At 49.1% G+C, this 10661-nt stretch overlaps 1 protein-coding gene across 1 annotated transcript; it reads right to left on the bottom strand.

The window, feature by feature from the left end:
• Nucleotides 1-449: 449 nt before the first annotated feature.
• PRKAB2 (protein kinase AMP-activated non-catalytic subunit beta 2) lies at nt 450-8853 on the bottom strand. The gene is made up of 7 exons (XM_081915181.1): nt 8550-8853; nt 8128-8294; nt 5473-5566; nt 4737-4857; nt 4518-4651; nt 4198-4266; nt 450-3121 (listed from the first exon to the last, which is right to left on the bottom strand). Exons 1-7 carry the CDS (start codon nt 8712-8714, stop codon nt 3044-3046), a joined length of 828 nt encoding a protein of 275 aa, XP_081771307.1. The 5' UTR covers nt 8715-8853; the 3' UTR covers nt 450-3043.
• Nucleotides 8854-10661: the final 1808 nt, after the last annotated feature.

Below are 10661 nucleotides of genomic sequence, written 5' to 3' on the forward strand. Positions count from 1 at the left end.
CAGGTAGAAAAAGGCAAGGCAGGACCCTTCTGAGGCAGTGTCTAGGGTGGATAATGGACTTGCTGAGGGTCCAGAAGCTAAAACTCAACCCAGGTACAGCAGAGGCATTATTGGCAAGCAGTGAGCAGCGCCAAACTGTTTTGGGTGGAGTTGTGCTACCTCTAAAGGAGCAAATTTTGAGCCACATCCTTAGAGGGGTAATTTTAGCCTTTGGAGCCACTTACACTGATGCACATAAGTGGGTTTGCTGGGGCATGGGGCTGCATACACACAGCTGGACAGCCAACGTCTCCAGATCTCAGGGGCTCCCCACAATCCCTATAAAGGCCATAAATCTACGAAGCCATGACTTTGCTTGCTTCTAGTCACTTTTCCACCACAGGAGCTAACATGAGACATTGCCCCCCCTCCACGTCCAAGCTAATAAGAACCACAACAAGAAACTCAGCACCAAGCCTGTTTTCCATTTAATAACGTGCATAAATTTTTATTAAAGTTACATTTCAATGAAAAAGAATCTTCAGTTTCTGTACACAATAAATTAAAACTGGACTATGCCCCTGATGAGAAAGGGGTCAATGTAGATTCTGGGATGACCCTCCAAAGTCTCTCTGACGACACCTTTTCATGGTAAAGGGAAAACTGGTTCCTCTTACCCCATACAAGCTGCCATCAGCAGGAACACTTGGAAGAGCACCACACACCCATTCTATATTGCAAGTATCTGTAATACATTAAAAGGAACAGTATCCTGTGCAAGTGCTCCCTGTGGCTCCCCATGCTCAGCCAGGACCTCCTGCTGTGAGAAGGAAAAGGATCAGGCTGAATATTAAACTCCATTATCTCTCCCACCCCCCACCCCCGTTATTTGGAGATGCTGACATCATCTGCCTCTCACCACCCAACAGGGCATGGTATCTGCATGCTATAAAAGGAGCTGTCTCTCCTCAAATCCTTCTTGATGCAAAACAACTTACTTAACTGCTTAAGCAAGACACAGATGGGACCTGTGAATGCAGTTCAAGTAGGCTGGGATGGAGGTGTATGGACCACTCAGCCCTTTCCTCTATCCAAGCTGACGCTGAACGCTTTTGGCTGTATGAGCACGTAGCTAAAGGCTAGGGAGGGAGAACTTGCAAATCCCTCAAGTAGCCATAAAGTTCTCAGCTCCTCTCTGCCAGGCAACCTGCCAGTATGGAAACCATGCAAGAGCCATACAGAGGCCCTTTTCTATTTATGCCCCCCCAAGCCTCTGCCACTTTAGCCCTGCCCCTTCCCTGGCTGCTGTCAGCACCAGCCCACTTCTTAGTTCACCTCAGCTCCTCTATTCTCTTCCTGCATTTCTGCACTTCTCTCCACATGACAATCTGAGCCGACAGCATGGTCCAAGTGACTACTAACTTAACGCTGCTTGCGTATATGTGCCCAGAACAACAGCACTGGGTAAGAATATCTCTTAAAGCATCTAATTCACTCATTTCCCCACCCCCAAATATCCACTGTTTTGAAGGCTAGAAAATGTTTAAGACAACAGTAAGTCAAAACTGTGATTCTCAAGATCCTAAGAGGTGTGCTAGCCACCAGAGAAATGTCAGGTATCTCAGGACTTTTTTCCATGCCCGTATAAAATTCACTCTTAAAACACACACAAATATATGTCAAAATGACCGCTAAGCTAATGTGTTAGGAAAAGGGAGTTGGCCAACTACAGGTCACACCAAGTTCCATTGTAAGATTTGATGGTCTTCCCAAAACAGGTGTAGTGTGAAGGCAGTAGCCAGGCTCTCCCCAGCAGTTGAGGGCTAGAAATAGGCAGGAAAAGCCAATTCCAATGAATGTAAATATTAAATAACTATTACGCAAGACATCTTAAAACAGCCTCAACATTCAGATGCAATATGCCTTTGATTCTGGGGATAAAGAAGAGAGAAAAGTCTTCATAAACCTGCTCTCTTTATTACCTTCCAGCTGGCTGGGCAAAATGGACCTTTGGTGTGAGACTGCAAGGCAGCTCCACATTTCCAGCGTCAATTACCTTCCACACCTAGCATTGCAGCTACTTCCTGCTGCACAGTATTTGTTTGCATATGTCTGCAGACCACAGCCGATTCTTTTCTTGGATAATAAAAACATTCTGATGAGGAGTGACTCAAGGGCCCTTCACAGGAGTGTCCAACACTGAAAATACTGCTCCAGAACAGTGTGATTCCACAGGAAAGGACAAGCACCTTATGGTTTAAGATGGCACCACACTGAAGCAACTCTGCAATTTTGGATGTGGCTATAAAAGGCCTGCAGCGGTAGGTGTTAAGCATGTAGGAACTGCCCTGCCCTATTAGACCAGAGGTCTGTGTAGTCCAACACACTTTTTCCGACCATGGTCAACAAGACGCTGTCAGGAAATGGACAGGCAGCACTTGATGGGAACGGAGATTCAGTAGCTCACTCCTTGTAAGTGTGGAGGTTCTATCTAGTTATCATGATTTGTAACCATGTGCTAGCTAGACCTATCCTCTGGGTCCCGGTCCCCCCATTGTAGCATCCCTTGGCAAAGGCCCTATGTTAACCAACAATGACTGGAACATAAAGGGAGCAGGAAATGTATAATTCTCCCAGGGCCAGGTAAAATAAGGAGCAGCCAATCTCTACCTTAACACTGTTCTACTCCTAGAAAACGCTTGGGGGATTACAAAAGGCTGTCCAGGATAGGTTAGCAAGAAAGGAAGGCTCAGTGCTTCTTCACATTCCCCAGGAGGAAACCATTTCACCCCCATGGTTGATAAGTATAAAGAAGATAATGCATCCCCCAAATTTGGTAATATCCTTATGCTACAAAGAGGTGCAACTTGTATGTCACAAACAGCCATCAAGGAAGAAAGCTCTTGATCAGCCTGCAAAGCCAATAGAGACTGATCTCATGCAGAGCAGTAGCCTCTGATGAAGAGCCCAGAAGCCGACTGCCCGCTCTTGTGTCTGCTTCTATTCCGATGTGTGCAGACAAAGCAGCGGCCTGTGCTCCCATGGAGACAAAGACAGGCCCAACTCAGATGGGCTTGTAGAGGAGAGTAGTGACGTATTTCTTCTTGTAGCGATGAGTGGCACTGAGCACCATGACACCATCCTGGGAGGGAAGGAGAGAGTAGGATTTAAATGGTTCTAGAATACCATGGCATGGTGCTCTCCACTACATGTTTTGGACTGCAAATCCTATCAGCTCCAGCCAATGTGGACAATCGTCAAAGATGATGGGAACTGTAGTCCCAAACATCTGGAGAGCACCAGGTATTGGCTACCCTTCACTAACTGCTTACAGAGGGCTGGTGGGGGACGTTCTGAGCAGGGGTTAAGAGAATGAAGATATTAGAGCAGAAGGTTTGTGCTTAGAGGGTTTTTACACACTTTCACCCTTCCTCTTTCCCCATCCTTAATTTTCTTCCAAAGTAAAATACTTGCAGACTCAAAGTGTAAAATGGGCTGCTCCCATCCTCACTGAGAAGAGCTGGAAGAAAGTGGGATATTTGAGAAGAGACACTTGGAGCAGAACAGCAGACAAGATATAGGCAGCCTCAGACATAAGAAGTGCTTTCCATTTCAGGTAAAGGTAAAGGGCTCCTAGACGGTCAAGTCCAGTCGAAGGCGACTATGGGGTGTGGCACTCATCTCCCTTTTCAAGCCGAGGGAGCTTGTCCACAGACAGCTTTCAGGGTCAAGTGGCCAGCATGATTAAACTGCTTCTGGTACAACGGAACACTGTGACAGAAAACAGCGCACAGAAATGCCATTTACCTTCCTGCCGCAGTGGTACCTATTTATCTACTTGAACTGGTGTGCTTTCAAACTGCTAGGTTGACAGAAACTGGGACAGAGCAACAGGAGCTCACCCCATCACACAGATTCAAACCATCAACCTTCTGATTGGCAGGCCTAAGAGGCTCAGTGGTTTAGTCTCTCATTTCAGCTTCTCCCCAAGAATGCTTTTTTTTCTGAACAGCTCCCTCAATCACAGCTATCTTACCCTGAATTCTAAACTGTTAAAACCCACAACTGGGCAAGGAGGTAAAGCAATTAGCAAGATGCTGCCGTGCATGGCAGGAATGAGAGAGAAGAGAGAGAACACTCAGTACATTGCCCTCAAGCTCTGAGGAGGAGGAGCAAGAAGAGGAAGAAGCCCTGCAGGCTGCCTGGTCCTGGCCTTACCTTAATTGACAGGGCATAGAGATGGTTCAGCATCACATGGTTTGGCTCAGGCAAGAGGGCTGGGTCACACTAAAACAGAAGGAAACGTCACTTTTCACCTATGCAGCCATTTCTAATTCTGTCACTGGGTGCTTACATGTACCTTAAATTTTAGCCTCATGAGGCCAATCAATGTGGGCACACCCCATAGCAGGTAGGTGTGACCTGTCCTGCTCCAGACACTCTGGGAGCCACAGCTCACTTTAGAGTAAGGCTGCACCTCCCACAATGGAGCCCTCTATAAAGGTCTTGCTATATACTGCCTTCGGATTGGTACTCACCGAAATGTTAGTATCCTTGTTAAGGATAACTTGGAGGAGATGGGGAGGAAGAATGGGCGGGGACTTGAAACGCTCCTCAGCTCGATAAACATACATTTCTTGGCCATATATTCCAGGAGGGGAGCCAGAAAGGTCTATTAAAAATAAAGATAGCATGAGAAAGGAAACCAGGAAACACCATCATTTTGGATGTTGACACCAACAGCACAAGAAAGTCACCTCGACAGGAAGTCTCTGAACTTTCTAGGGAGTCCACCTTTAAAGCATCAAACACTTCGAAGTCAGACTTCCTGACATGAATCAGATTGTTAATTGTCCCCATCTGACTGGTGACCACTGGCTGAAAAACAAGACAGAGGTACATGCCACAGCCGCAGGCCAAATCCCCACCCTTCCCAACATATATATGCAGAGAACAAAGTCACATCCCAGGTGAAGCAAGGAGAACTGTGTAGAGGAGGTTAAACACAGCTACAAAAAAGGAAGACTTAAAAATCCTCAGTAGTGGTAGATGTAACATATAAGCAATGCAGAACACAAGGTCTCACTATTCAATTAAAACCTACGAACTACATCGAAAAGCCAGACAGAATATGTACTAGGGGAGCAGTACATAAATTCAGAAGCACAGTTAAGTGCCAGGGATTCTACCCTGAAAAAAGAAAAAGAGAAGAAATCATAGAAGCAGTCAAAATAATCCAGCAAAACTGGAAGGAAAGCCAGGGGCCTTGTCATTGGCAATTTTAGCCAGAAGGTCCTGCTTGCCTCTTCTAACTATCAGAAGCTACAGAGTGCACTGATAGTTAACCCAGGGAAGTAGCCTGCAGCATGTGACCCTGGCTCAGAGAACTAAGCTGACAGGGCAGGCAACAAGGTCTAGCCCAGCCCACCTGAAAATGTACGGGGGGGGGGGGGCGTGCAATATGACACAGACACATGGAAGAAAAGGAGTTACCTCGGAGGGATCATGAACCCACTGGCCATCCACAAAGAACTTGTACTGGTGCTCCCCTTCAGGAAGGTCCAGAATAGCGACAAAGTCATTGTGGCTAAAAGGAGAGGGAGCAATCATCCACAGTGAGAGGCAACAGCTTAGAGCCTCATCCATCCATTCACAGCACCATCTGCCCACTCATGTATCAACTATGGTTCTATCCTGCCCCATAACCATAAAGCTCCAGGTGGCATACATAATCTTTTAAAAAACACAACAGAAATAAAAATAGTCAATATAAAACACGTTACGCATTACTTTCAAAAATAAAATCTATTAGAAGCCCCCCAAAAGCTTGCAAAAAAAACCAAACAGACAACTTAGAAAAATAATCAAACTACTCAAAGTATAAGTGAGCTACATTGTGCCAGAATGTACAGGGAGCCCTGAAAAGAACAGCAAAGTACTAAAGCTGCAATTGTCATGTACTGTCAAATGCCACAGCAATACTGGCACGAGACTGGGTTACCTGGAAGAACACAGCCACCACACAGAGCTCCCTGAATCTTAAGATCCCCTTTGGGGGCCCAATTGTGTATCCTACAGTCAAGTGAAAAGAGGAGATGGCCACAAAGGAGATGGCCTACTCAATGATGGAGCCTGTTAGGGAACAGCCTTTCCAGAGCTCACATGGTGCCTTCTTTATAGTTTTTCAGTGCCACATTAAAATTTTTTAATCACATTTAAACTCCTATTTCAAAGCAACCCCGTGGTCTTTACTGTTTTAATGTTGCTTTAGAGAAACCTTATGTCCTCATTCTTTCAGGGTGGTTTTTAAGGTGAGCGGTTGGCACAGTGGTTCATCCCTCTGCACGCTTTACCCATCAAGTTCAAGGGACCTCCAATGTATGCCAGCTTTCTCTCGAGTCTTGTTCTCTGTACAATATTGTATGAAATAGACCAGTAAAATTTCCAAATTACTGTAAGGTCTAGAATTTATTAGAAATCCCTTGCCTTCCCTTTTAGGTACTGGTGGGGAGTGAGGCTTAAATGAGAACAGCCTGTCCTGCCATTATCTTTGTGCTCTTACAACCTGTAACAGCTGGGGAAGCGTCTCAGTTGCAGTAAATAGATCCAAGTAAAAGAAGTTAAAGTTAAGCACCTGTGAGGAAAGGTTAGTTCCACCCACTAATTAGCTTTAATTAATCATCACCTGAAGCTGAAACAGAAGCACAGCACAGGGTGTTGCATGCCAGAACCTAAATCTCACAAGGGTAATCCTTTAGCTGTAGCTTTCACTTCAGGAGCTGAATGCCCATGAGAGGAAATCTAGAAAGCAAAGAGTTCTAGCTGGCAGCTCTACTCTAGCAGGGAAGCCTAGAGTGGTTGTAGTAAACCTTGACCAGACACACAGATTGCACTCAAGTTTGAAAAGGACTAAAGTTGTACGTTTTACCAAGCCCACAATGCCTAGAATTTGCTGCCAAGGAGTGTGGTGGAGTCTCCTTCGTTGGAGGTCTTTAAGCAGAGGTTTGACAACCGTATGTCAGAAGTGCACTGATGGTGTTTCCTGCTTGGCAGGGGGTTGGACTCGATGGCCCTTGTGGTCTCTTCCAACTCTATGATTCTATGATAGATCAGGCGTCCCCAAACTAAGGTCCACGGGCCGCAGACCCCAGACCCTGTCTCCCAATCGCAGCCTCCTCACGCACCACCCAGGCATCTCCCCACCCACCTCCCCGCCCCAGAGGCCGGTGGTGCATGGTCCACAGCAACTCCTGCCTGCCTGCCTGCCTGAGCCGCAGCCCACTGTGGGGCGCAGAGGCCGAGAGGGCAGCCTTGAGGGGGGAACAGTGTTTCTACCAGGGTGTGAGGCGCCTGAGAAGCGTCCGGGGTGGACGAAGCCAGCAGGGACTGGCCCACATGAGGGCCTTGCTGGCAATGTTTTTCCTGTTTTTTGTGCACTACAAATAAAATATGTGCAGCGTGCATAGGAATTCATTCATATTTTTTTCAAATTATAGCCCGGCCCCCAACAGTGTCTGAGGGAAAGTGAACCGGCCCCCTGTTTTAAAAGTCTGGGGACCTCTGGCCTAGATAGTGGACGAATCTGCTCCTAACAAAATATAGACTTCATCTTCAGTTCAAGCTCAGTCTATGCCCTGTTTAGGTTAAAAGCAGAATTCATAAGCTAAAGAGGTGGTGTAGATCTCAGTTCCATTTTTTAAAAACCAGCTTTTTCAGTTTTCAAAAAAGGGCATGTTGAAGTAGGCTTAAAGTGAGAGAGAGCCCCCCTGTGTTCCTGGGGAGGCTCTGACTACATCTTCTCCTCAATCATTGTTTCCTTTACAAAATCAAGATGGTACTGCCCTATCCTGCCAGGATTAATGATACGTTTTATGTGAAGCATTTCGAACCTTTGCAATATGCCATGTACGACAAGGGGCCATCACACACCAAAGTCGGGCCTTCGGAGCATCCATCGCAGCAGAGCACAATGCTTTGCACCGGCTGAGCCATCAAGCCCTAACAATCCCATGATGCGCATGGATGGATGTAAGCAGTCCCCGACAGCCTTTCATTCCCAGACCCCCAGTGCTCTTCTGGCCGGTGTTTGCTCTGTGCAACAACCTCTCCTCCCGACACGCAGCCAGAGCAGCATTTCCGCCAAGGCACCTTTTAATGAGAGGGATCTTGGCACTCCAATTGTTGAAGGATCCAGAGATGAAGACTTCCTTCCCTCCCTCCGTCCATCGTATGACGGTGGGACGAGCCTGCTGGGCGGGCTTGATGGACTCGTCCAAGTCATGGTGCCAAGACACAAAACCTTTATCCCCGGGAAGCTGCAGGAGGAAAACAAGAGCTGCATCTTTCCCCCTAGCTCCGAAGCCCGACCCCTCCAGCCCCCGGGAGGCGGCCCTTTGGATTCAGCGGGGGGGGGCACTGTGGCGGGGTCCCCCGTGAGGCCTCCCTCGGAGCAGCTGGACCCCCCCCCCCCGCACTCCACACGCTCCCCAGCCGGGTCTCTAGTCGGGGGGGGGGGCAGAAGGCAAGACGCCTCCTCGCCCCCCCCCCCGCCGCGGGTCCTCGAGGGCTACCTTGGCGTCGGGGGCGCTGAAGAGGGCGGGGTCGTCGCTGCTGCCCACCATGATCTTGTGGGGAGGGGGCTCCTTGGCCGGCGGAGCCACCCCGGAGCCCTCCGAGCGGGGCGCCTTGCTCCCCGGCCGCTCTCCGGACCCGCGCTCGCTCGCCGTGTTGCCCATGGCCGGGGGGCGAAGGGGGTCCCGCGGGCAGGAGGAGGAGGAGGAGGCGGCCGCTGCTGCTGCTGCCGCCGCCCTTCGCCCAGAGCCTCCTCTCCGGCGCCCCTGGCGCCCTCTCCCCGGCCCGGCGGGCCCCCGTCAAAATGGCGGCGCCCAAGGAGCGCATGCGCCCCGCGCCGAGGCCCCACGGGAGGGAGCCTCTGGCGGGCCGCTTTCTCCTCCCGGGCGGGCAGGGGGGCTGTGTCGGCCAGGATGGGCCTCTGGGACGGAGGCCGAGCCGGAAAGCTGCGCCAGCCGTAGGAAGCCCCTCAAGGCGCTGGTCCTCATTGCGCCGCTAGAAAACGGGGGCGGGGCGGGGGGTGAGAAGAAGGAAGATTCAGGAGTTGAGGAGAGTGAGAAAGTGCGGAGGAGGTGTGAGGAAGCGACAGGGGAAACTGGGCGGCCCCACCGGCAGCCCTCGCAAGAGAGAGCCGAGGCCCCGGCGAGGGACGGGGCTCGGGGGGGGGGCGGCGAGAGGAGGAGCGGCGCCCGCCCTGCTCGAGCCGGAGAGGCGACTCGGCCGCCATCTCGGCCGCTGCTGCTGCTCTGCGCCTCTTTCCCCGGGACGTTTCTGTTCCTTCGTGCGCCCGCATTCACCTGCTGCTTCCCTCCGTTCAGCCGCTTGCAGAACCCTTTGGGCTTTAAGCCACTCTTTCAATATGCACTGTTAACATTTATTGGTCAGCCAAAGACAGGTTATAGCCAAAAGGCAAATAAAAAGCAAACAGGTTTTAGCAAGCAAGCAAAGAACAGCACGATCAAACACATGTAATAAAACACGTACAAAAATATGTAAAACCGTATCTCGGGTTGCAAGGCCAGAGTCCTAGGCTTTCTTGAGTTGGGAGCCTTTTACCACAAACTTAGCAGGCTAAGCCAGGCTAGAAAACAGATGTTTAATTTAGTCAATGTCACTGAGGTTGGTGATCGGCTTTAATAATAATAAACATTTTCTCCTTGGAATTTCATATTAATTGCTATATAACATAGAGTATATAATGTCCTCTCTTATCTGGCATCCACAGATGCAAAAGCGCTGTTCTCTAGGACTTTACTTCTAATGCTCATCCAGAAAGTTGGCTTTCATTGCCTGAAACAAAAGAAGGGGGAAGAAACCACAGGCAAGTATTTCTCTAGCCTGAACTGGGTTTTGATGTGGGCCCAGTCCTGCAAGTAATTCCTGCAGGTGCTCTTGGATGTTTCCTGAGAGCCAGTGTGGTGTAGTGGTTAAGAGCGGTAGACTCGTAATCTGGGGAACCGGGTTTGCGTCTCGGCTCCTCCACCTGCAGCTGCTGGGTGACCTTGGGCCAGTCACACTTCTGTGAAGTCTCTCAGCCCCTCTCACCTCACAGAGTGTTTGTTGTGGGGGAGGAAGGGAAAGGAGAATGTGAGCCGCTTTGAGACTCCTTAAAGGGAGTGAAAGGCGGGATATCAAATCCAAACTCTTCTTCTTCTTCTTCTTCCTTGGCTAGGCTGCATTTTGGCTACTAAAGGAGCTGTGGGATCAAAACTAAATTTCCACAGCAATGGATTACTGCTGGCCACCCACGTATCTTTGGAGGGCACTCTGAGCTGATCTACACAGAGCTTGACCAGATCATTTACTATGTGGAAGGAAAACATAGTCCTCTGGATATAACACTGTTGGCTTTAATCCTGCTTCCGCTCGTACCTGGTGAAAGGCGCAGTAGGATTCGGATTAATTTAATCTGCATTGCCTGACTTTTTCATCTGGCTGTTTACAGCCACCCTAAATCAGAATGAAGTTCAATTGCCAGAAGATTTCCAAGTTACATATTGACTCTAGGTTGTCTTTTAGCAATCTTTTTTCATGCCCTGAATTATAAAGTTCAAAGGAAAATGTAGTTGTGCATTTTCCTGCATCAGCAGGATGTTAAACAAGATCGTCTT

Source organism: Podarcis melisellensis (assembly GCF_964234715.1).
Source record: "Podarcis melisellensis genome assembly, chromosome: 6".
NCBI lineage: Eukaryota > Metazoa > Chordata > Lepidosauria > Squamata > Lacertidae > Podarcis > Podarcis melisellensis.

Coding starts and splice junctions, on each gene's coding strand:
- PRKAB2 (XM_081915181.1), bottom strand. CDS start 8,714: ATGGGCAACACGGCGAGCGAGCGCGGGTCCGGAGAGCGGCCGGGGAGC. Junction 4,652..4,736: donor TTCAGAGACTTCCTGTCGAG/GTGACTTTCTTG, acceptor TATTTTTAATAG/ACCTTTCTGGCTCCCCTCCT. Junction 3,122..4,197: donor TCTATGCCCTGTCAATTAAG/GTAAGGCCAGGA, acceptor CTTCCCTCCCAG/GATGGTGTCATGGTGCTCAG.